At 37.6% G+C, this 27014-nt stretch overlaps 1 protein-coding gene across 12 annotated transcripts in view; it reads left to right on the forward strand.

Moving 5' to 3' along the window:
* Positions 1-27014, forward strand: part of EYA4 (EYA transcriptional coactivator and phosphatase 4) — a 136116-nt gene that overhangs the window by 86864 nt on the left and 22238 nt on the right. For 3 of the 12 annotated variants that reach the window (XM_056488410.1, XM_056488409.1, XM_056488411.1), the window contains exons 4-12: positions 4362-4486; positions 5618-5686; positions 10579-10671; positions 15911-15977; positions 17910-18052; positions 18216-18359; positions 19239-19318; positions 19666-19846; positions 25417-25553. In XM_056488410.1, the coding sequence (XP_056344385.1) occupies positions 4362-4486; positions 5618-5686; positions 10579-10671; positions 15911-15977; positions 17910-18052; positions 18216-18359; positions 19239-19318; positions 19666-19846; positions 25417-25553 (1039 nt within the window). The remainder of the gene's footprint in view (positions 1-4361; positions 4487-5617; positions 5687-10578; positions 10672-15910; positions 15978-17909; positions 18053-18215; positions 18360-19238; positions 19319-19665; positions 19847-25416; positions 25554-27014) is intronic. The other 9 variants (XM_056488412.1, XM_056488413.1, XM_056488417.1 and 6 more) reach the window with 7 other exon arrangements.

Consider the following 27014-nt stretch of genomic DNA (forward strand, 5'->3'; position numbering starts at 1 on the left):
AATATAACATGACATTATTTTACTGCTTCTTAGCACTGTATTGCTTTACAAGTCAAGAAAATAGGCCTCAAGGAGAGCAGGAAGGAGGTCTTGCTAGTGTCCAGTACTATTATTTGTTTTTAAATCTGGCAAACTTCCAGAACTTGTGTGTTGAAGGAACAGCTTTTGCAATATTGTGCCTAGAATAGCAAAAGTTCTGCTATTTTGGCCATCTGCTAAGCTTAAGAAGATCTATAGGTGGGCTTGACGAGCCAGGGAAAACAAGAGGGGTAGTTGTCTCATTGGAACAAATTCATTTCATTGGTTGTGCTCTTTCTTCCTTATCTTTTACAGTGACAAAAAAATGACAAAGGCTGCCGTAATTAATAAATAATCAATGGAGTTACAATCTGTGGAAGGACCCAGCTCTTAGTCCACCTTAATAATAGTTAAACTGGAAATGCAGATGGACAACATAGCAAACCGGATTTCTTGAAAATAAGTTATATGTCTGCTGAGGAAAAGCAGTGCAAAAATGAATACATGATTTCAATGAAGGTGGAGAAGAAAGAAGAATTTTAAAAACAACTGTAGAAGCAAGGCTTAAGGTTTTTTTCCTTTAAAACAATACAAGTGAAAGCTATACAGAAATAGAGATACATTTGTCAGATGGAGCAATCATAATTAGTCCTACTTACACCTTCCTGTGCAGGGCTGGGTTGTGCTGCTGGGCTGTGCTCTCTGGTGGTCTGGGGTGGGGCTCAGGTTCTGTTCATCCACACTGGTAAAGAAGAGGGTGGAATTTGTATCTCTGGATGCTGCTCCTTGATGCACTTCTGAGCATAGGATAACCCTTGAAAAGCTGTAAATTCAAGGTGGGCAACAGAAAATGCTCTAATGGGGAAGCCCAGAATCCCCACACAGACAGATTTTGGATTCAAGCCTTCTTCAGTTGGTAGGGTTGTTCCACAGGTTGGTGTTAAAGCCCACTGGGATCTGGGAGACTCTTCTGGGAAGTTTTAGAGATTTTTCCAATAAGCCTCTGAAATGATCCACTATGAGCAAATAACAGCTTTCAAAGACATTAAGCACAGCCAAAGCAGAATAGAAGACAAATCTGTTTTGCCAGGTTTCAGGTTTTTGCTCAGAAGCTGGGAATAATGCAAACCTTCTTCAAACAGTCAAGAGATAATTAAAACATCTTATCAAGCAATCCATTTCCTGACAAAATGTATCTTTTTATACAGTGTAGAATTTTACTTAATTATTCTAATAAGCAGTTGGAGACATTGCAGGAGGGGAAAAACTAAAGCTCAGTTGTGTGCCTGGCAGAGAAACAAAATATGTAAAAAAAATAGTACAGTATAGTTTTTTAAGCAGCTTTAACAAAAAACTTTATTCCACGTAAATTGGAACACACTGCAATTACTAGAAAGCAGTCCTTAATAAATAGCTGCATAAACATAGAAGTATTAATTACTCCTTCAGAGATTTCGTTTAAACTTTTTTTTTAGTGCAGGAAAGCTCGTACTGAACCTGAACCTGCTTCTGATTAAGTCAGTGAAAGCAGGACTCTGATAAACATTTAGTTTGACAAAATGGATTCAAGATGTTGGAATTACTTTGTCCACTTTGCTAAGCATTTTTCCTGAATCCTCCATTCACTGGAAGATAAGATTTTAGTACGTCTATTACGTCTTCCTGAGAATTGTTTAGGCTAAAGGTAAACTAAATGCATCCAGAAAAGTGAATTGAATTATATGTGTTACACAGAAGGTAACATGTGCACTTCTGTAAATAAATCACATAGGGATATATTAAAGTAATCCCTGTACTTGTTCACACAGGATGGAGCACCCAGGATAATACAATGTATACACATGGTTTTGTGAAACTTTTTATTAGTTTGGATATCCTTTTTATTCTTAATAGACTACCAATAAGTACAAGATGTCTTTTACTCATGCAGAAAAAAAAGTCTATTTGTGAAGGCACTACTCTGAAAATAATTTTAGGTAATTAACTTGCCATGTCTGTGGATGGAATGCCATTTACAGAAAATACTTCTCTGCACAGAAGCTTTTGTGCTTGTTTGGAACAAAAACTATTCATTTTACAAATTTGATTATTTATATTCTTTGCCAAGAAAATGAGAGTTAGTGGACTTAGTTTTCTGATTTTAAAAAAATCTGACTTGATTAGGAAAACCTGATTCATTTGACTGTGAAAAGTGCTTAAAATGGATACTTATAAAAAGACTAGGCAGGTGAACCAGTGATTTTGCTTCTAAAATTCTGCTGAAGTATTTGCATCAGTGGCAATGATACATGCCTGTCTGAAAAGAAATTATTGTAACTGTCATTCAAACCAAGGGGAAAAAAATACATGTGTGAACTTTCTAAGCTGGAATTACCCATTAGGTATCTGTGTGCTGATCAGACTTCGACAGGAAATCATGATATTTAAAACTGCCAAGTGAACACGTGGGGAGCATTACACTGTATATGCAATGAAACACACATTGTTTATTTTGTGTAGCATTCTTCTGCTCCCTTAAATACATACAAGATGGAAACTCATAGACTTTTTTTAACCTTTAGCTGCTATACTTGTACAGAAACTGCTAAACAAAACCTGGCAGACTTGTAAACAACTTGAGTTCATTTTGTTTCATCTAACACTGATCACATTTCCAGTAGACAATAAATATAATGCGCTGCTGACAGATGTGTAGAAGTGTATATACAATTAAATGAAGAAATCTGGTTCAGTGCAGTTCAAATCTGAGTTAATGACTTTGCATTTCCTTGAATATGGCTGTAAAATTCTTACCTGCTGATGCATGGCCTGCAGCAATACCAGTTTTTCTCCTGCTCATCCAGAGTGCTGCTGGGCAGGCTATTCTGCCAGTGGCTTAGTCAGTGCATCTCATCATTGACTCAGGCATTTGCTTGAGTAAATGGGATTCTTTGTTTCATGTGGCTTCAGGTAAGGCTTTCGTGTATTTTCCCAGTTGAGATATAGTATTTCCTACATGTTCTTGAGTATATTCAAGACATGAAAGCTCTGAATCTCTCTCTTGGGTTAAATGAGTGCAATGTGAGGGAGTAAATCATCCAGGAGATCAGCAGAATTAGGAGCACAAAAGCCAGATAATTTCATTTTCTGGAGGGGAAAAAAACCAGATTCAGCCAGCAGACCCATAATTGATGGAAAGGTAGTGGGGTTTTGTGTGTTTGTTTTTCCACAGAGGAGGAGGTGTGGAGCACAGAAGATAGGTGGTTTCAAAGTGAAACTTGAAATAAAGTCTTATGTTTGGTATTGCCCTTAATGATTTGCCATTGATGGTCCTGGTCAGAATATGAATACCTGGGAGCTGTTTTGTTACTGCACCACTCCAACTGTTCCATCTCAGCCTTCTGCAATGTAATTGGGCTTTTACATCCTCTGTAAGACAATCTTTCTGTTGGCCTTTGCAGTATACATATGGTAAATCGTTCTCTTGTTACAGATGGGCTGGCAGCTTTGCTTATATATAGCAAAATTGTTTCTCTGGGGAAAAAAAAAACCAAAAAACCCTGTGTAATTAATATATAAATGAAGCAAGGAATAGACGAGCACACACTGCAAATTGGATTGCAATTACCGGTCTAACAAGAAGTGTTCCTTGTGTGCTCTGTCTTTGTCTGAGAAAGGCAGATCTGCTGTCACTGCATGAAAGCCACCTACAGGCCCCCAGTGTAACTGTGGCGCTAGAATTCACTGCAGTAGAAATCCAATTGAAATTCTGCAAGCTTCCCAGAAATTACGTGGCAGAAAACAAATACCAAGTGATCCAAGAGGAATATACACATTTGTAGGAGTGAATAAGATTCCAGATGTACATGGAAGTTCTGTTCATTCACTTGTATGGTTTGTTCCTGTAATTTAGTGTGGGTGCAGTAGCTGCTGGTCACTGGAATACAGATAATGAGAGGCAGAAGTTCCTGTGTCAGCTTTCTGTGTAATGCCTGACTTTTCACCTAATTTCTCTGTTTTCTTCTAAGAAATCCCTATATACCTGAATTTGTTAATTTATCTCTCCACCTCTCCATCCACATATGTGCACTGCCTTATGCACAAACTCCGTGATGTGTTTCAGTGGCAGTTTCATAAGCCTTCATAATACCTAAAGGAAAATTGGAAAATAATGGCATTGTTGCTGTTACTTACTTTCCTAATTTTGGTAAAAGCAAAGATGTCAAAGGAGCCTATACTGATTTGTTAATCTGGATGCATTGCAAACTCTCCATATATATATATAAGAATATGTTATTATAGAAAATGCAGATATTTTAGATAGTATCACAGTGCATTAATACTGTTGCCTTGGTTTTTAACAGGTCTATGGAAATGCAGGATCTAGCCAGTCCTCATAATCTTGTTGGAAGTAGTGATGCACCAGGCAGTTCCAAACTGGATAAATCTAATCTCAGTAGCACATCAGTCACAACAAATGGAACAGGAGGTAAGTAGAGGACACAGCTGGCACACAGAAAGTTTTGGCTAGTTTTTAGTCATGTGCATTTTTTACCATAATTTCAAGAATGACCATATACCCCTTTATAAATCCAGCAAGAATTATGAAAAATTGGCAGTCATACAAGTATAAATTTCTAATTCCAACATCACTTCTTTGATTTGCACCAACTGAAGTAAGAACTGCAGGCGGAACTGAATCAAGGTGCAAAGATGAAATAAGGAGAATTTTTGAATGGTTGATTTGAACACAGTGTTAAATGTTTGCTTATGCCTGTTGGTAACTTACAAAAGAAATTGTATTTTCTGTGTCATACTTCCTTAATGAGTAATAATTTACTCTTATACCCTGAGTTACATGCATGTATGTTAAATTAAAATTGCTAGCAAGAGAAGTGCATCAAAATTAGACTTGGGTGATTTTTTTTTCCTGATGAATTCCATTTCTTGGGGGGTAATGAAAGTTTGTAATAAAGTGATTGCTAGATTTTCCTCAGCAGTAGCTGGTCATTACTGCTGTGGGTGATATTGTGAGGACAGCACTGCCATGCAGTTACAACACAGATATTCCAAAGCTTTCAGATAACCAGTTCTGCCATAGCAGTGGGAGGCAGGGTGCCACATTCTGAGATGCAGTCCATAGAAGTGACACCATGGATATGAGTCAAACTAGTTTCTTTTTTTATAGTTTATACATTGCTGTCTATTTTAACAGTTGGCACTAAGATTTTTTTTTTTCTTTGTGGCCACAAGGTAGAGCGTTTTATTCAATTAGTCTATTTAAATTAAAGTCTGTCAGTGTCAATAAAAAGTGGATGTGCCTGGGAGGGTAACTGAGATCTGCAAAGAAGGGCTGAACCATATTTTTTGAACAGAATGCTTATTCCAGCAAAAAGAGAAGAGAAAACTTCAAACATGCCATTAAAGAACACTAGTAACTGGATGCCTCTATATTATACAATAGGCATAAATAAACCAGTTAAAGTCATACCCATAAAACCAATACAGTTCTGTTAAAAGGCCTGACTTAAAATGACAAACACTGGTCTGCCTTGGAGACTATTCATTTACACTGAACAGACATTGGGAGAGTGAACTGCTGTACCATTCCTGTTCTCAGGAGACAACATGACTGTGTTAAATACTGCAGACTGGCTGCTGAGTTGCAGTACTCCCTCCTCTGCAGCAAGTATGGGAGCCCCTGGTACAGTGCATGCTGTGTGCTGTGTCTCCATGGCTGCTGTGTGACATCTCCCTCCTTTGCTCCCTCTTTCCCTGTGCAGTTTGAACTTCTCATGGGGTTCCCCCTCACCCCAAGCATTTTTTTCCTACCCTTTCCCAAAGGCTTCTCCCACAGCCAGAAAACTGTTAGGAAGTTGCAACAAGTAGTTATCTTACAATGCTTTGAAAGTCATTTGATGAGCAAGGAGAATTTAACCCGTTTATAATTAGCTGAGCTGTCTACATGCTCTGAGTGACTGGGATTGTCTCGTGGTGTTCAGCATTGCTGGGAATTGCCAGTGGTCAGCATTGGTGGAAATCAGACCAATGCAATTTTCACAGAATGCCCATTTGCTTTTCTTTAGTTTTAAGTAGAGCATTGCATAATTACCTGAGCACAAGTCAAGGATGACAGTTTTGTTCTTTCTCCTACTAAGGCTTTCATTATTAATCAAAGCTTATGTCTAATGTGCTGCCACATGTAACTTGCCACTTCACAAAATTTTGGCCAAATTTTCCAAGCTGCTGTTTTCATTTATGAGTTTCCTGACATTTATTATTAATTGTCATAAGTTGTAATGATTAATAGTAACACTATATGTGACATCATTGCAGTACATATGAGATTAATTATAGGTGTAAACATGCATCACCATGTTTCTCTACAAGTCATTACAAAGGTGCTTAAGTTGTGCTGGTTTGGACTAAAATTAGAAAGATTTCAAAAACTTGTCCTAAAAAAAATCCCTCAGAAGTAGCTTACTATTTTTTAAACATATATGCATATATGCAAAGAAAATTGGCCAAAAAAATGAGATTTGACTTGAGCACAAAAGATCATTTGCACTAGAATAAATCATTCAATGTGAATGTTCCTGCTCAGTTGCAAGATTTTAAGGAAGACTGAGACTGTCACCTCATTTAACTATTCAGCATGTTCAGGTAAATGTGGAAGGTAACAATTTAAGTACTAATTAGTAGTAGTGAGGAAATACAATATGCTGCTTGTATTAAATCTGATTTTCCATAGGCAGTAGAATGTTTACAATTGTGTTTCTGGTTAAGTATATTCCCAGGAAAATTCCTAAGGCATGCTAAATGAAAGAGGAAAATCATTCCTATGACAAGCTGTGTGGTTTATTGTTTTACATGAGCTTTTAAAATCAGATTTGTTTGCTGTAACATCTGCTGCACTTGCTTGTCCTCCTTCATGCATAGTATTGGCACCTCTTGCCCCTAAAACTCTGTTCTTATTTTCAGTCCTTGACATAGAGGAATGCTTTAGAGAAAATAAAAAATGAGTCAACAGAGTAGCAGTCATTTTGATCTGCTAAGTCCTTTCATCAAGGTATATTGTAGAAGCTGGTGCTTGTTGGGAGCTGTATTCTAGGTTAGCCTTAAAATATTGGAGTTTGGGCAAGATCCCTGGAGGTCATTTGGGCCAAGCACTGCTCAGGGCAGAGCCAGCTTTGCAGTTAGATATGTCACTCAAGGCAGCATTGAATTTTCCTCCTACATCTAATTGGATTTTTCCCTTAGTGCAGCTTGTATCTGTTCCCACCTGTTGTTTCCCAGGGCACCTTTTGAGGTGAGTGTGCCTTTGTTCTTTGTCATCTTTGCACCTTCCCATTAGATAGCTGCAGGCAGCAATTAGCTCTCCCCTCAGCCTCCTCTTCCTAGGACAGAGCAAGCCCAGCTTCTTGTGCCTCCTTGTACACCATGTGCCCCAGCACCTGATGATGTTGGTAGCTCCACTCTGTCACTGTGCTGTCATGGTCTCAGCCCAGCTGGCAGCTAAGCAGCACACAGCTGCTTGCTCTATCCCATCTGAAAGCAGAACATGGGCAGTCTCCACTGCTAGCAGCACTCAAATGTATTCCCAGTTAGAGACTGCTTTTCATTTTATTTTCACTCTTTCAATATGTTAAACAAACAAAAAAAAAATAGTTCTCTTGAACTTGATGTTAGGATATTTTGTTTTTCCTAAGTTAGCTTTGTGCTTTTCCCCCTCTTTATTTAATGACACACAACATAAAGAAAAATAGGTAATAGTCAAAATTTCTAGCTACACTGAGGAAGGACCTTAATGAATTCCTTACTGTCATAAAATCTGAATGCAAAATAGTAGAACTGTTTAAAATCAAGCACATATAAAAACATTTTTTATAGGTATTTTCCAACAAAACTCAGTGCCAATATAATGTTTTTCCTCAAGTACAGGAGAGAGTTTCTTTTGTTTTAGATTACTTCCTTGACCAGGAAAGAAAAAAGATGGCAGTGCAGTGGTGCAGCTGGCATTAACCAGAACTAGACACAATTCTAAAGTAAACATTTCAATTCATGACTGAAGTTTTTGTTAAACATAACAGTTAAACACATACTGTCTTCTTGCATGCAATACTGAACATTTGTAGCTCACTATGGATAATAGTGAAATACCTTCTTGAACAGAAAGAGATAAAGGTACTAAAATGTACTTTTTTTATCATGTAGGTAGATGCCCAGACTTTGCAGAAGTACAGAAAGGCATACTTATGTAGTAATCAGAAAATAAATTAACTTAGATACACTTGATACTTTAGGCAGCAATACATGTTCCACATGACTGAGAGGTTTAGTGGAGGCCAGAATTTTGTGACAAATGAACCTTGAACTTCTCCTTGATATGTGTTTTATTGATACAATGAAAAAAAATCACATGCTTCTCAAATAACTATAGAAATAGGAATGACTGATTATTCCTCTTAAGAGTTAATTTTTTTCATTTTGGGTTGTTTTTGTCACAGCTTTTTTTTTTTTAATGGACAGATAATAGATAATAAAATGAGGAGTGCACAACAGCTTGAAAAAATGTGGCAAAAATTCTTCCCTAATGATTCCATATTGAATTGATATCCTGCTGCTTGCAGGGAGACCATTTGGACATGGTAGTTTTATAAAAGAGAAGCAATAATGAAAATAAGTTTACATTAAATGACACACATTCAAAATTTTTTTGATCTCAGATAGTAATTGGAAATACAATTGTATAACTGAAACCAGAAGCCACTTCTTGGCTGGTTTGGCACTGGTGCACCAGTAATGCTGTAGAGCACTCTACCAGTCACAGAGACAAGTACATCCCAATTTCTCTTGCTTGATCCAAATGTCCCTCTGTGTTCAGCACAGGTCACTTGCACTGTTGTAGACATCAGCAGCATCCCATGTGACTTCCTGGAGATCCATTAGGCAGTGTGACTGGAAATGGGATGTGATTTTGTAGGAGAGGTCACTCACAGGGCTTGTCACAGGAGCTTTACTGGTAGCTGTGCAATTTCTAATGAATAACTCACGGTGCTCACAGGCACAGGGAGGAATAGCAGAGTGGGTCTATAGGTGTTCTGGACATTTTTCCCACAAGGAAACCAAGTCCTTTATTTAGCTCATGCACTGCCTTTGCAGTCTGTATAAGGGACAGTGACCTTGAGGGCAGCTCAGGCCATACTTGGGCTGAATCAGCCTCTGGAAGCACAGCTCTCTCAGCTAAACATAAAGGGAGATTAGTAGGCACCTTTTATATGCTTGATTTAGGTGACTTGAATCTGAGCCATGATTTTTAAATACACTGCCAGCTCAGAACATGAAATTCCCCCTTTCCCATACCATTGCCAGTGCAGTCAGACGTGGATGCAGTGATGTTGACAGGTGAGAGCTTTGGTAAGCTTAGCTGAGGCATTTCAGAGGCATCAGGCAACCAGCTGGCAGAGCACACCTTTCCTTGGTGTGTGTGAGACCTGCTGGGGGCTCTGCCAGGCTGGCTGTCACAGCAAGGGCTTCTCCACAAATGCCAGGCTGTGCCCTCGGAATTTGGATACCTGGCATGCAGCTGTGGTAGTTGCTTGTGCAGGCCTTCACTGCCTCTTCACTCTGTGCCTCTGGGCACCAACCTGTGATGTCCATAAGCATGTGATGAATGTCCATGCCCAACCCTGACTGAGCTTCATGAAGAAATTGCATTAATATATGTTAAGTTGTCCACATTTGCCAGTCAGACAGCCAGTAGGAGCTGCAGTGTGTACCCTAGTGCTGTTCCTTACCACATCAATTGAAAGGGTGGTTCCCAAATTCTGTTACAAAAGTCCATGCCAAATGTTCTGCCCAGGTAACATATTACATTATGAAATCTGTATTGCCTCTGTGGTGCTTTTTGTGCTTTCAGTTACAACTCGTATGGTAAGACTGCATAATGATGATCCCTAAAAAATAAATTTGAGTTCACAGTAGACCAAACTCTTTGGTAACCTCTGAGTTAGAAGATGACTTGTCATGGCTGTCATTTGTGTCCTACTCTAGTTCTTTTTGCCTCTTTTTTCTTTCAAACTTCTCTCTTCAGTTATGGAAAATTGCTTGCTGGTGACCTAGCTCAAAAAGGCCCCCACAGACTCTGTAAAAGAGGAAAGGAAAAGGCAACATGCTGGCACTGTGAAAGTAATTTGCTTCTGGATTACCATGAAACCATATTATAATTGGTCAGGCAAAACTATTTTTGTTATGTGTTACATCCCTTGACAGCTAATGTTTCCTTCCTCTGTGCTACTCCTAGGGAGTTGTTAGAATCAAATAGATTTAGGTTGAAATCTCCCCAGAAGATACTCCAGTTGCTAAAACCAATAGCTGGGTGAATGCACAGATCCAGAGTTGTGTAGATAAATGGGAATTCCTGTCAGATTCCTGTCAGTTGTCTCAGAATGGTGCTAGAGCTCAGGTTGAAGCTGTTGCATGTGTGCTTGTTTGAGCTGGACTGCCACTAGTGAGACTGGCATGAGGACTCCAGTACAAATCTAGAAGTAAAATCTCATGTCTACTTATTCTTCTATGTAGTGTCTCTTCTTGCAGTCAAAACAGAACCCATGAACAACAGTGAAACAGCAACAACAACTGGAGATGCCTCGCTTGACACTTTTACTGGGTCAGGTAAAGCCATAATTAAATGACGTTTTGTTAGATGCACATTAATGCAGCATTTAATAACTCTCACTAGGGAACATTTGCATGGAAGCAATTTTTACAAAGCTACTATAAAATATTATAGCATTTTATACATAATAATAGTGATAGAAATAATAATAGGTTTTTCATTTTTGTAAATGCAACTCAGCAATTTACATGAGATGTGATCTTAAAGAATGCCTAATAATGAAGACTAAGACCACTGCTGTTTGCAAAAGTCTCAAAATAATACTGTTATTATGTTACTGTCTTTTTTCTCAGCTTTTTTCTTAGTCTTTAAAAAAAAAAAATTGTAATTGTAACAGCCATTGAACAGTTTCAAATCTTAAAGTTTATAGCTTGGTGCTAATCCTTTTACTCCTATTAGCAGTGTGTTAGTTTAGACACTGACCAGATTGTCCTATTAGTCTCTTTCCACTAGGATGTGCTACTTTCTTTCCAAGAAAATAGTTTTACTTTAAATAATCATAGGCTTCAATTACTTCTCAAAAAATCCAAACAAACAGTGGTTTAAATAGATCCTTATAAATTATTAAAATGTGATGAACTGTGGAAAAGTACAGGTAATCAGTCTTCTAATCTTTAAGTTGAATCCCGCTAATAAAAATATTAAAAAGGAGAAGAGGGAGAAAAAGTTTTGCATTAGAAATACCAGTTCAATAATGGCCTGACTAAAATGTCACCAAAGCCATGAATCACCACTTTGCACTGATGCTACTATTACTTTGGTAGACTTAGGTAGTCAAACCCTGTTTAAAGTATTTTGGAAATCACAGTATTTCTGTGTAATTAACTTTTAAATCAGGTTTTGGAATTGTCTTTTAACCATAAGTTGTACCCAAAAGCTGATTATTCAGAAAAGTATTTATAACTAATTTAAAGCCTGAAGAAAAGGTATTTTATGAGATTTAAAGAGTTTACTATTTCTGATTAGAAAAGTGACAATATTGTCCTCATTATAAATATACTAAGAGGAACCTCAGTTAAAAGGCTAAAAAGTTCCATAAAAAATTTTGTAGTCTGGGCTAAAATTTAGTTTTTCTTTTTCACTCTGTTTTTACTCCATGCTAAGATTTTATTAATAATGATTACAAATCATAAAATATCCAACTCTATATATGATTTTTTCATTGTTGGTGAAGTCTTATCAGCTTCTGCCATATATTTAAGGCAGCTGAGTTGTATTCAATGGCTGAGGCAACATTGGAGTGCCAAGAATTGCAGCCTTCAGCTCAGGTTTAGATAGCTAAGTAGCAGCTTGATTTCCCCAGGTGCCACTCACCCGTCAGCTTCCACTGACTTCAAAAGAAGTCTTGAGATCTCTACACTTTGGATGTTTGGAAAGTTGGTGCCTCAAAAAAAAAAAAAAAGGCAAAAAAAAAAAGGCAGGAATTTGAGCCTTGCATAATCCTTTTTTGCCTGTTAGCCACCTGCATACTCAAAAGAAATACGAACCTGATTCTCAGTTTAGTGCACAAACTCAAGCAGTAAATGAGTACAGTCCTTCTCAGTGGGAAATCAATGGGCTGCCTGTCTGGGTGATGTGCAGGCTTCACCATCAGAGCGAGACGCAGAGCTGCCCTGATAACGCATTCAGCCTTTCGGAAAGGTTGGATATGTTACTTTCACTCTTGCTTGTACTCCCAAGCCAGACAAATTTTTTTTGCTCTAATTTTATGGAAGAAATGCTAAAGAGTGGTAAAAACTCAGCAAAACTAGGATTTCTCTGAGTTTTTAGCCTAACTTGTTAGTTGGGAAGTTTAGTGAGTTGCCAAAGACAGTAAATGCTGAGTAGTAGACAAATGTAATTTCAAATGAGCCACCTGTGACTGAAAAAATAATTAACACTTCTAAAAAATTTTTAAAGCCCAACACCAAACAGTTTGTTTTTTCCTGAAAGTGAGGGGCATATATGTGTTACTCCCAACTATGGCAAAGTCATAATGCAAGCACTTCTCTGTATTTTATGAAAAAAGAACTCTTGGTGCTGAGACACATTTGAGAATCTGCCATGCAGAAATCCTCTCCTTCAAACACAGAAGACAAACAGAGAGGAGCAGTTGGTAATTTGGTAATTAATGTCCACAGTTCCCAGCTCTGTGATTCTGCAGCACACTCCCACTAGGGTGGGCATTCACAGGACTGGGAGAGGTGCACAGCCCTTAAATGAGATTGTCATGCACTGTGAATTACGGTAATACTGTGTATATATTGCTTACAATAGTGGATTAATTTGAGAACTGTTTTATCATTTGAGTGGAGAGAGAGGTATTTGATGTTCTCTTTGCTTTTACTTAGTATTTATTACACACAGGACATAGAATAGAGTTTATAGATAGAGAAGACTATTTCTGAAGGCTGTAAAGATGAAATTAGGGAATGTCACGGCTGTTTAACCTACATTTTATTCCCTTTTGCAGAGAGATATTTAAATATGGTCCTTTTAGCCTAACTTTTTTGTACGGAATTTTCCAGATGTGTATTGACAAAACACAAAACTCCAGTCCATATTAATATATTGAACCTAACACATACTATTAAAACAGTTAATGGTCATTTAAATCCTCCACAACCACCTTGGCCAGTTGAACTAAGAGTAACTGGTGAGAGCTGGCTGTCAGCTTGCCCCCTCTGTGAAACAACATTAATGGGGACTGGAGAGATCAAGGGTCTTATACCTGCCCTGAAGGGCATTCCTCTGGTAATTTCAAGAAGTGAAGTCCTGGGAGTATTTGAGTTTTTCAGAGAATAAACAATTTTGGAATCTTTTTTTAACATGAACAGCACAAAAGAGCATTTAGCCCTGTTTATATAGTGCCTATATAAAACACCAAAAAACACACAGCAACATGCCTCCACCATCTCCTCCACTGCCAGCAGTCCTCAGAGAAGGGAGATGTTGGAAGGCTATCCAGCAGCCAAAGCTGTTAAAGTCTGATAACCCTTAGAATTAGCAGTTTCATGTGTGAGATGCAGGTGTGGTCCCCAGGCTCCACTCAGTCATGATGATACGTTAGTATTGTATCATAATATTGTACGATATATGACTGTATGCTATAATATATATTATAATGTATTTAAATAATATAAAATGTAATATTCTCTTCAACCTGTGTTTCTCAAAGATCTCACAGTCTAAAATGTAGTGGACAAATTGCAGGGACAAGCTACAGAGAAACACTGAAAATAATGGATTTTTTAGTTTTGGCTTTTTCTCTTCCTGACAACTGGTAGTATTCTCAGGCAAAACTGGGCATAAAACCAAGGAAATTTAAAACCAGACACTTTGCAAAAGTATTTTATTTTCTTGTCTGAATTTAAAAATAAGTATATGCAGAAAGAATAAAAAGGCAGGCAGAACAGTTTTTGCTGAAAAGTATCAGGTTTTGATAGCTCAACTGATTTAAATGAATAGCAATTAATTTTTTGTAGTTTACATCAGGTGGAGTGACATGGTAAATGTTCTTTAACGGAATTGATTAATTGATTCAGCTCCCATCCAGCAAATGATGAGACAAAAAGTGAAGCAGTCTGCCAAAAATGATCCGATAAGCCGATAATGGATCACAAAAGTTCCTTCCCCTGAGAACCACCAAGGTCACTCTGCTGCTATTGCTTGTCTTTGGAAAGGTCACAGAGCTACAACAGGGAAGACTAATTACTCATCAAGCCTTAAATAACCAAGAGCATTCTGTGAACCAGTTACATCGACAGAAACAGCCATAGATTTGTCTGACTCTGGAATAGCTGCCTGCCCATGTAGCAGACTGCTCTGTGGGTTGAGCCTAAACCACAGAAAGGCATTCTCAAAAAAAACCCACAGAAACAATATCCTACAAAATGAAATTTACCAGACTTCCATCACAGGCAAGCCCTCAATATCTTTTCAAACAGCAGCTCTTTTATGAAATCTAACGGCACATGTTTTAGAAGTTATTATCCAATTCTTCTTTACTTTCAAGCCATACTTAACTGCACATTTTAAAAAGAAGTTAATTGTTTTTCTTCTACTGTATTTTCCTTTTAAGTCCTACACATTCTAAATGCATTTAAACTATCTTTAAAAGTATGAAGTTCTGTGTATGTTCAAAGCAATAGATCTGAGAGACGTTAATTAGGGCTGGATGTAGAAATGTATCATGTTTCATAAAATAGTTAGGAACCTAAACCTATTTGTCACTTATAAAATTCTGAATGTTCATTTCTACTACCATTATGAATAACTCAGGAAGAGGGTACACTTTGAAGTACAACTATGATTGATTAGACTAAAGAAATTCCAGTGCTTCATTGTGTACTACTTTAATCTTTTGAAAAGTGAATGAACAGCAGATGGCCTAATAAAGACACTCTGTATGTTTGCCCAGTATGGATTTGCTCTGAAGGGATTGGTTCAACACTTTAGGGTACATATATTTGGAATACATCTGTCTTAGTCAAGACAGATGGCTAAAGGAAAGGGAAACTTCCAAACACTTGGAATTAATCCAGTGTGAGCACTGCTTCTGGATGAAATTTTAATGGGTTATGACTATTGTTCTATTAGCTTTCTTGGAAGAATGCAGCTGTGAATAGTATAGATACACACAATTTGGATGGCTACTGAGGAGGACTGCTTATGCATAATTTAAAACAAAAATGCTGTTGTTATATTCTTGTTGGCCTATTTATAAAGAAAGGTAGTTGCTTTCTAGTGCTCAATCCAGTACCTTCCACCACCTAAACTAAAATTAGTTACAACCATATAAAACATGCTTTTCCTATCCAGTATTAAAATTGAACTCCTTGTTAATGTGAGACTATTAAGGTATATGTATGTTATTTCAATCCCATGAAATATGTTAAAACACAAGATTATTTTTAACTACCCCTTTTAATACAACTTGCAAATTTGAAAGGTCAACAGTGTGTGGATCACAGGTGATATATGAAATACATGCCTCTGCAATATACTCAGAAGTGTGTTAGTCAAGTTGAGAAAACGTGACACACCCATGCTAATTAAAGAGTTCTGCACAACAGTGAAAGATTTGGGAGTTTTCAAATTTTTTTTTTAAGATGTTGCAGTTCTGGTGACATCTGCTTCCTTGAAAAGCTGTCCATTTCAATAGGCCTCTCTGTTAATGTTGCTTTAGTTCACACTGTGTGGCTGTGCAGGCTCATGGTGTTTCTAACTGCTGTACTCTTGTTTTCTGTTTTGCAGTAATAACAAGTAGTGGCTACAGTCCCAGATCAGCGCACCAGTACTCTCCACAGATATATCCCTCCAAGTTAGTGTCTGCACCTCTTCTAGTCTTTTATAGGCCTTGGCTGTGGGCAGTTTTGTGGTTTGTTGCAAACAAGTGTTCAGCAGGAGAAACAGAGAAAAAGGAAAATTCTTAAGCCACGGTACTGACTCCGGTACTGTCTCCCTCTCCAATTTTTTTTTTCCTCGTGTGTCTACGGAGTAAGATCCTGCTTTGTGCAGTATTGCTGCACAAGGAAAACCCTTGAATATCAGCGCACTCAACAGAAGTAAAATCATCAGACTATTGCATTCTCAGACATCAGCATATTAACAGCATGTGTGGGGAATATATACAGATGTATTTTGAAGAAGTCAGTTTATATATAGAAATCACAATTGCATGCACAAGTTGCATACTGGGGAGGTAACCCTGTCCCTGACCCTTCCACGACCAGCATTGCCAAATGCTTCCAAACATTCCACAATCATGAACCACCCTTTCCTTGTCCCTCTCCGATATTGCAAGATTTAAAAATCAAATAAATTGGATTAGCTTTTAATCTTATTATTTTTAAGCCAACGGATGTTGTTAGAAATAGAAAATTTCTTCGCGCTTTTTTTTCTTTGGTTGTGGGGGGGAAACTGACTTTTAGGCAATCACACAAATCCAGGAGTGGGAACTTTAGGAAGAAACACCAAAGACCTTGTATAAAACTGCTCCAGTTGACAGTATATTAGTTTGCTTGTCCCATGGTCAGTGTTGGGCACAAGGGTTCTTGATTCCAGTATGCCATCTGTTTGTTTCCATTTATTTGATACAGCTCTCAGTGTGACTTTGGTACAGAGAAAACATTGAATCTAAAGATTCAAGAACCAATTAGTCTCTTTCAAGTTTGTTTTTTTTTCAAAAAATTTGCATTCATATGATGGTAACCAAAATTTATTAATACAGAAAGTAGGTGCCTGAAGTAAGAGCCCTCCTTCCACTTGAAACAGGTTCTGGCAAACTGTATTAGATACTTTTGGCCAAATACATTACAAGGTTTAATAGAATTTTTAATCTACTGTTACAATTTTTTGGCATCTAAGTTAATGAGTAATCCTTTTCTGATAGTAAATGCTGCCAACTGTACTGAATTAATTAGAAAGAAAAAAAATTAAAATTGGAATCTGAAATTCAGTCATGGCTTTTAATGGCCAGGTTTCAGTTAGCGTAATTCTGCAGAGTGTGTTTATTCAACTCTTGGTCCATAAAGTCTTATTTGACTTAAAAAACAATCCAAGAAAAATGTTTCTCTGTATATTTTTGCAGCTCTGGAGGGCAAAAAATTTCAACTTGATTTTATTCAATCTCTCTATAAAACCTCAGTATTCATAAATAAAAGACCATTTTTATTTCCATTCTATTTTCCTAGCCCATATTTTCCGAACATTTAAAGCCCATCTGGTTACCAAAGTATTGCTGTCAGTATTTTTTATGCTGCTCTCAATGGGTAGGATCCATCTCCCATTGAAGGTAGAGGCTACATGTCTGTTGAAGCAGAACCTACACAGATGACATAATGTACTAGCTTCAACATTCATCTCTGTGTTTCTTCTATTCTTCTAATCCAAGTTTCCCTCTACTGGATTAAAAAAGTGCTGGGGGGTTTTCTAATTGAAGCAGTCTGATCTCGTCTGAAAGAGGTTAAATCCATATAAACATATGCAGCACTGGCACAACCCACCTAAAAGTGGACACAGTACCTTAAGAATTAAATTGTAGTGATGGGACAGCATAAAATATTCACTGTGCCTTGGGGAATGTGGGCCAGAGTGTCTTTCAGTGGGGGATGGAATAAATCCCACAAGAGGAGCAGTTGGCAGAATAATGAACTGTCTTTGGACATCTTTAAACCTTTTTCTTTACTTTATTGCTTGAATCAGCATACAAAGTATTTGTTGCCACAGTAATGCTATTTTTCCCGATATTTAGGCCCTATCCGCACATTCTTTCTACACCAGCAGCTCAGACAATGTCTGCCTATGCCGGACAAACGCAGTATTCAGGAATGCAGCAGCCAGCGGTGTACACAGCCTATTCCCAGACAGGACAGCCCTACAGCTTACCCACCTACGGTATTTCAACACTTATTTCTTCACTTTGCGTACAACTAAAAGCAATGCCGACCAGAACGTTGGTTTGTTTTGTTGTTTGTTTTTTTTTTTTGCTTTCTCTTTTGTTTTCCCAACCGCAACAAAATCTTGTAAAGAATCAGTTGAAAATTAATTTCTTACACAGATTTGGGTGTAATGTTGCCAGGCATCAAGACGGAAAGTGGGCTCTCGCAGACCCAGTCTCCACTGCAGAGCGGGTGCCTCAGTTACAGCCCAGGGTTTTCCACCCCACAGCCAGGCCAAACACCCTACTCTTACCAGATGCCAGGTGAGTAGCCACCTCCAGAATTGAGAGCTGAGTATTTCTTCCCAGTGCTAATGGGCATGTGTGTATTCATTTTGATCACCTGTTACTTTAGATCTGATTATGGAATGCAGTCACTACTTGCATCTTCTTTTGGATTTTTTAATGGAGGGAAATCCACTAAGTTTTTTAGTGGCAGGGCTGGAAGCACTTGTTACATGTACTAATATATATAGATCTCTTTTCCTTTCTTTATGTTCCTGAGCATGACATAATTTGATACCTGCTTCTCCTTGAATTAACATAATTTTTTAGAATTTCTCTTTTATTGATATTTATTCTTTCATTTATTATTCAGTTAATAATTCATTGATTACCCTCTGGTCATCGATAACCTATTTTATTTGAATATTTTTTAAGCTTCTTATACAATCTTAATCTTCTGCATAGTAAAAACTGCAATATGAATCATCTGATTTATGTTGAAAACAAGGACATGCCTCATTACAGACTGAATAAAAACACCTGGATATAGTCTTTTGAAAAGGTTTTTGTTTCACAAACCTAACACTAAAGTGTTAGAAATGAAGGCAAGAGAGAAAAACAATGTTTGAGGAGAGGTGAGAATGCAATAAACTGAAAAGTACTTTCTAAATTGGTGAGATGAGTTACTGCTGATATCTTCCTTGCATGGTGGGGAGAGGAATATATGCCTGCATGAGTGGAAGTAGCATTTAATTTCTTTTAAAGTTTCATTACAATGTTTTATATTTCTAATGGAAAATAAAAGTTGGGTTTTTTTTTGTTCTGATTCATCTACATCTTAACGTGGGATATTCTAATTAGGATTTTATTTTGATTCAGAAACAAGTTCTCACAGTTAATTGTATTTCTTAATTTTAGGTTCTAGTTTCACACCATCGTCCACTATTTATTCAAACAATTCTGTTTCAAATTCTACAAACTTCAGTAGCTCACAGCAGGTATGAATATTGCCATTTTTATTTGCCACTTACAATAGCATGTTATTATAATTTAGGTCTGTTAGGTTTAATGAGACTCACCATGGTTTAATGCTGTTTTCTGTGGAAAATTACCAAAATCTTAGTGGATTTAGCACTTAAATATTTCAGCAGCTTCCCTTTTGTAGTCTTTTAGTAAATATCTTTAAGTTAAAAAACACTAAATATTCTTAAATTTTAAAAAAAGCTAAACCAAGCCTTCAAAGCACCAGCAAAAGTCTTATGACTGTACACTTAGAAATATTTAATGGGAAAAATTCACTTATTAGTGTACTTAATCGAGTGCTCTGCTGTATCTGCTGTTTCAGGATTATTCCTCATACACAGCTTTTGGCCAAAATCAGTATGCACAGTATTACTCAGCATCAACATATGGTGCATATATGACCTCAAACAACACTGCTGATGGCACTTCATCATCATCAACCTACCAATTACAGGACTCTCTCCCTGGCTTGACTGGGCAACCAGGTACAGACCTACATTCAGGTGAAAACAATTTCTGTATTTTATTCCCTGTTTATATAAAGACAAGATTTCCATATTCAGCTTGCATGGATATTGATATTTTGAGTTCATGCCTTTCAGAAAACTTTGTCATGTAAACCACACGAAATAAGTTTATTTACTGTTTAGTTAGGAAACCTGTCCAGGTTGTTTGCTAATTAAAGAAAGCCTTTTTCAGACTGAGATGGTTGTCAGTGTCACTGGCAGTGAGACAGTGCTGTTTCCACCCACACATTCTGAAGTATTGCTGTAAAGGATTCAAAACAAGATACCATTTTTTCATTTAATTATGCCTCAGCCATGCTGGCAAGAGCACATGGGCTTTTTTCAAATGTTTTCTAGTCATGCTTGCTAACTCACTAAATTAAGTAACCAAGAATAGAAAAATTAGTTATTAGCACCATAAAAAAATTTGAAGTAGTTGAATTTGCAAGAAGAGCATGGTCAGGAGACATGAGGAGGCTCCCTTTTCCTGCCCAGCCCTGCCCTCTTGTGCACAGCCACCACAGCACAGCAGCCTGCTACTTGTATTCCCAGGACATCCCTGGACCACTGCTAGTGGCAATTCTTCATTTTTCTTCACCACTCTTAGAGCAGTCTCTTTCAGGGGCACCAGCTTCACTCAGCCAGCATAGGCAGTGTCTGCTGTGCCCACAGTCTGTGAGCATTTCTAAAAAGACTAAACTGGCTTTTGGATTAGGCTCTGAACAGGGGAGGGATTTATGCTTTAGTCACAAACTCACCTTATTGCATAAATCTTCCTAAGAACTGCACCATCTTACTGGAAAATACAGTAGAAAGACTAGTGTATTGTTGTAATGAATTTGTACAAAGGAAAGTAACACTGTATAGAAAAGTATAAGGGCTTATAATATAAACATAAACATATCACATATATAATATAAATATAAAAACATATTATATATATAATATTATAAAATAATATATATATTATATATATAATAACATAAACATATCGCATAATATAAACTGCTTAAATTTGCTAAAAATGCTGGAATTTTAGCTAAATTAGTTGAAATTTTTCCTACCCAGATGCTTTTCTCAGGCTGATTTTTAAAGTGTAACAGTGCATGTGTTTGTGGGTGTTTGGGGTGGAGTATGGTGTGGTATGGATATGGATATGTGATGGGAAGATACATATTCCCTTGATTTTTGACAGAAAGTGTAATGTTGTTCGGTAGCCTCAGAATGCAAATCTAAGAAGAAACTAAAGGTAAAGTGAAATTTCAACAGGTGGAAGTTACCCAGAATGGACACAAATCATATGTAAAGAATTTTTAAGAGTGTGGAGTGTACTCACAAGTTATGTTTTGATAACTGTGTATGTCCTGTCTACTTTTACTTGCTGCTTTGTTATTCTTTCATGTTCTTATTTGAGAAAATCAGGCAGTTTCCCATGTTGTTTTTCACCTAGGTATCTGTTTCCTAGAAATGATGTGTAAATGTATCATGTATTATTACAAGTACCATTAGTATTGAATAGAATTGGCAAAAAAAGGAGAATCTTAGATAGTTTGAAGATGTTGAAAAAATATTGAATCTTCATATCATGGTAAAGACTTTTCTTGGTTGTGGATTGTTTAAGCATATGAACTTGTTCTCATGTTAGGTAGGTTGTGCATCTGAGTTTAACAAATCCACCCCCATCTGCTCCTTATGTCTGTGAAGTGTTGCAGTGATCATGCGACCCTCTGCTGAGAGTGAAACTCCCACTTTGTGAATGCACGACATGCCTGTGCCCTTCTGTGTCACAGTAAAAATAAATTTCCATTGGTGAGGGGCAGTGTCTTGCAGATAATTTCAGATATCATACTGCAGCTCTTTAGCACTCACAGTGTTCACTTGCTGTCAAACAAGTCCTTAAGACTTACTCCAACAAAAACCTGAGACTAAACAGCAAGGCACTTCATTTTTCTGGCATTTCTACTAGCTGTGAATTCAAATATCTAATCAAATCCTCTAGTACTATCTGCACACACAGGATTTCTCATTTTCATAAAAGAGCCCCATCAGATCAAGAGTAAATACCAGCTGCAATTTTATTTATTGACTGTGTAAAGAAAATGAGATGAAAACTGAAATGGACTTTACTCTTTCTACTATTCATGACAAGCAATACACAGTACAAATCAGAAAAAAAGTTAAGCTTGTAATGCTGAAGCTCTCTTCTGGCTGCTCTGTCTGGTAAGGATATGTTACAAAAGTCAATCCATAAGGAAAGTATGAAGAGGCTCAGGAATTAATCCATTCCACATCTGTGTAATGCTCAGCTCCTTAAACCAGGGACTTCTCTTCCAGGTTTGCATTGAGCCTGCCTTGTATTAAGATTTTTCAAAATGCACTCATTTACCACAGAGTGTTTGTGAGATAAATAGGTGTCTCCTAGGGCACTTCATCTCAAATAGGGATAACTCAGATGGAGTGGGAGGTGAGGTCTCAGGAGATAAGTACACTTGAGAGTATTTGATGAATACATGAGTACATTTAATCTGGGGCAAATAAAAGTCTAGCAGAGAATATAGGCCTGGATAAAAGTTTTGTGTGAAGGCACCTTGCTCTCATATATCCAGGGTTAGGGGAGGCAAATCACCATAGAATATTAGTCCTGCTTCCATTACTGGGATCCAGCAAAGCTTAATTTGGTACCCACAGTGAAGTCACCCTTTGCAGCTTCTCTGGAGATGGCATTAGATTTATATTCATACTGCACCTTTTTTCCTTCTTAAGTGACAGAACTGTGTTTTAACAAGGAGGAGGGGATGTTCAGATCATTGAACTAGAGGTGGGAACCAATGTCCTGGATATGAAAGACCACCTCCATTTCTAATGTGGTGCCATAATTCCCTTTGTAACTTGGTGCTGTAATTCCCTGTCCTCTAACTGGAGCTGCTGCAAGGTCTCCACAGCACTAGAAGCTTCATTTTGAATAAGTGCATGAATATGTGTAAGAACATCTGTGATAAAGAGGTCATTCCATATTCTGGTTTTAATATTTTCCTCCTGTTTTCTTGGGTCACTGGCACTGCTCACAGTCACAGTGGGAAGAGGCTATGAGGTGTATTTATTAGGCTTGTGTTGAATATTGAAAAAGCTAAAAAAATTTCAAACACTGTCATAAAAATTTCTGTCTATTATGAGCTGCAGCAGGAGCTGTTCATGATGGTAATGTTTTCAATACTCTTTGGTACTAGAATTTCTCACATTCTTTTATGTTACAGGGCTAAACTTTAATAAGTTTTCATTTTGTCAGCATTGACCTCATTTCTAAAGCAATCAAAGGACAAGAAAAGTGCATTTTCTCCTTTAGACTGCTGTAGGTAAAAAGCAAATCAAGCAATTAAGCCTACAGTTGTTTAAAAAAACGAGCACCACTGACTTCTGCAGTTCTAAAATAGATGCATACCTTGCATTCAAGTAAGAGACAGCTGCTCATTCTGATTTAGAGATTAGTGTAATGAAATAAAGTTGGCTTTAAATATCTAGGTTTTACAAGGAACAGCGATTAGTTACAGTACTGATGAATAGATAATTATGCAATCATGTACAGCATTGACCCAAGCAGAAGCCTAGAGCAACTGGTAATGGCTAAAGCTAAATGAATATTGGAGTTATTTACTTCAGTTGTTGGGTCATTTCAGAGAAGATTTAGAACAGGGTTTTTTTAATATTTTATTTTTAGTCTATTAGAATAAACACAGTCATTGAGAACAGATGTTTTAATATATTACTGGGGAAATGAGTCTTGATTTTGTTGTAATGTGTTGAAGTATTATAAATAAGAAGACTTTTGTGGTAAGAATGTAAACATTTGTCTTCACTTTCTTAGTTTTTTGTCTTTTCTTTCTGGGTGTTTGGTTTGGGACAATTTTTCCACTCCATCAGAAAAATCTAGGAAGCTATTTTTGCACAGAGCATTTGCACACTCAGAACTTATTTTAAAGCCATTGTAGGTTTTTGCTGTGCAAGGATTCTGATTTGGATGCTTCTTGTTCATTTGTAATTAACCAAGTACATTTTGCTGTTCTTATGGGGAAAGAACCAAGATAATGTGATCCTTATTGATTGCTTCATTGCCTGCTGTGACCTTGCTGACATCAACACCATGCTGGGAATAGAAATGATTAGTCAACAAGAACTGTCTCTCTCCCCATTCTGTAGGGATTTCTGCCTGTGTCTTGTCCTTTCTCTGCATACCTCTGTGAAAAGTCACTGAGCCTCTTTTACTGCATGCTCAGCCCCCTTAGCTCTTGTGGTGACCCTCACCTGAACTAATTCCAGTTTGACAGTATCTGTCTTCTACTTGGGGACCCAAAACTGTGCATTTTTCCAGATGTGGTCTTGCAAGTTCAGGACAGAGCAGAAAAATCATTCTCCTTCATCTGCTGGACACTCGGTGGTGCTCTCTAGTAAAAATGGAAAAAGAAAAAAAAATCAGATTCCAACTCAAAATCAGATGTATCATAGATGATTTTTGGGAAATGTTTGTACCAAGTGCTAATTTGTTCTGGGTATTTGCCATCATGAGAACTTTTAACAAATATTACCCATGGCCCAGAAATGCTCAATTACAGACAGCTCAAGGACTCTCTTGAATCAAAATCCGTAGTAGATGCCAGATCAAATCAGTACCCTTTCCTGCTTTTTCCTGAAGATGAATAATATCATTATTAATAGGATAAATGATGAAGGTGGATTTTTTTTTTTGTAATTTAGCAGTCAGGAACCTAGCCAAACTGCATTTATTGTTAGAAGTTTTGAAGGCTGAAGATGTTAAGCTTCATCAAATGGGTAAATCAGGGTTGGGCCTGAGTGTGGTTAAGACCAGCTATGCCATACCAGATCAAAGGCCCTTCCAGCACATCTCTGTGACAGCCCACAGTGCCTCAAACTTAGAGAAAGGTGATCAGAACACAGCAAGTACAACTTCATCCTCTTTCAGGTACTAACTGGAATATTGCATTTAATATTATGACTTTCCTCTGACAATTTATGGGCTGAGGTATGGTGAAGAAAAAAAGTGAACTTTACTAAAGAGCAGGTGACATAGAAGGAGAACATGAAGCTGGAAGCTGCCTGGCTGTTCTGGATCATGGCTGAGTGCCAAAGTGTGTTCTGGTAAAAGTAAAGCAGGACTTGGAAATAAGTCGAGCTGAACTGAAAACATGGGAAATTAACTACTTTAATTAAAAAGCACTTCATGTTTTGAGAAACCATTAGTATGACTTCTAAAATACACCTGTCTGTATGGATGTTTTGCCTGGGCTTGTGTGTATTTGTATATGTATAAGTGTCATTTTAATTTTTGATTGTTCTGCTAAGGTTTATAATGTTTTGTTGGTAAAGTCAAAAGTGTGTGTGGCATCTATTGATCCATCTATACAAGACAAGCTACATTATCATTCTTTTAGTACAACATTTTTTACAATTCTCTTGTCATTGAACTTGCATACAGACACGTTGAACTTTGAGGAAAAAATGTTAATTATTTAAAAATCCAGCACTAATTTTGACATGAATGGTTGACTCTACAGGGGAGTTTGACACAGTACAGAGCCCCTCCACGCCAATCAAAGATCTTGATGAGAGAACATGTAGGAGTTCTGGGTCAAAGTCTCGGGGTAGAGGGCGGAAGAATAATCCATCACCCCCTCCGGACAGTGACTTGGAGGTATGTCTGTGGTAATTGATGAATGTTAATGTGGAGGTTTCTTCTGATGAAGTGTAAATTCTGAATACTGCAGCTGTGAAAATAGCTTAAAGCATTTTAGAAGAAGTCATGGACTCAGTCTCACTAACTGAATGTAACAGAGAGCAGTAGCTGTTTTAATCTACACGTCCAATGAGACTTTACTGTTCTGCATTACCTGTCTGTCAGTTTCTCAGGCAATAGAAACACAAATCTGTACTCAAAAGTATCACTTTTTTTCAGTTTTTGAAATAGGAAATCTCAAATATGTCACTCATTTTAATTACGTGTATTTATGGATGCAATGTAAATATGCAGGATCACCTGGCTGTAGCCTTGTGAATGTTTAAATGCCAGTTTGTGCTTGTAAGTCATATCAGTGGATCTCAGTGAGGCAGCTTACCTCAGTGGAGTTCTGGCTGTGCTTAAGTGTGTGCAAGATCAGTGCCTCAGCAAAGAAATACATCTGCCTGATAATGGGATGACAATTTCAGGCACAGGTGACTTTAGCAGCAGAGTCATTACACTCGTGTCACTCCCGTGTTGGCTGTGCAGTGCCTGGCAGTGACAGGGGCAGCAGGAGGAGGCAGAGTGCCTGTGTGTATGTCTGTCTGTCTGTCTGTCTGTCTGTGTGTCTGTGTGACACTGCAGCTGTGGCACCAGGGACATGCTGTGCTGCCTGCCAGTGCCCTGTGTCCCCTGCTGCCACCAGTGCCACCAGAGCAGTGCACAGAGCCAGCAGCCCTGGCCTGCCCCACTGCTGCACCTTCACTGACCAGCCCTGGGTACAGCAGAAGACAGAATTGTTGCTGGGACTTGGCTGACCACACAGTCCCTCCTGGGGTAGCACCTGCTGGGTGGGCTGCAGGGCTAGGAACTGAGTGTAAATGCCATTGCTTTTGTACAGAAACTTAATTTTTATTTTTTTTCCCCCGAATGATTTAATTTTTCCAGTGAAGAAAGTAACTTCTTGAATTTCAGGGTTTCTTTTGGTTGTTTGGGTTTTTTTATTTATTATTTTTACCAGTGAAAATCAAAGCGAGTGAAATTGAATGGGTGAAACTGAATTAAAATAATGTTTTATCCTACAGTATTATTTAAATTCTATATGGCAGTGGCATATCACACTTTTACTCAAGATTTTAGTTATAGAGTAGAAATATAAAGAATCTTGAATCAGTAAGAAGTATCTGAAAGTACTGTTTATCCTTAACAATTATGTTTGATCCCCCATCACATTTTTGAAATCTGTATCACAGAGCTTTTGTGAAAAGCTTTTTAGGGAGCAAATAAGAAATAGTTGAAGAGAAGTTACTTGAAGTTGAAGAAGTTACTGCCTTTTGACTTTTTAACATGCATAATACACTGTTATTGCTGATTTTCAGAGAAAATCTGCTCAGTTAATAAGTACTTGGCTAAACTTTTAAGACTCAGCTGACTTTT

The sequence above is a fragment of the Oenanthe melanoleuca genome, chromosome 3 (genome assembly GCF_029582105.1).
Source record: "Oenanthe melanoleuca isolate GR-GAL-2019-014 chromosome 3, OMel1.0, whole genome shotgun sequence".
Classification (NCBI taxonomy): Eukaryota; Metazoa; Chordata; class Aves; order Passeriformes; family Muscicapidae; genus Oenanthe; species Oenanthe melanoleuca.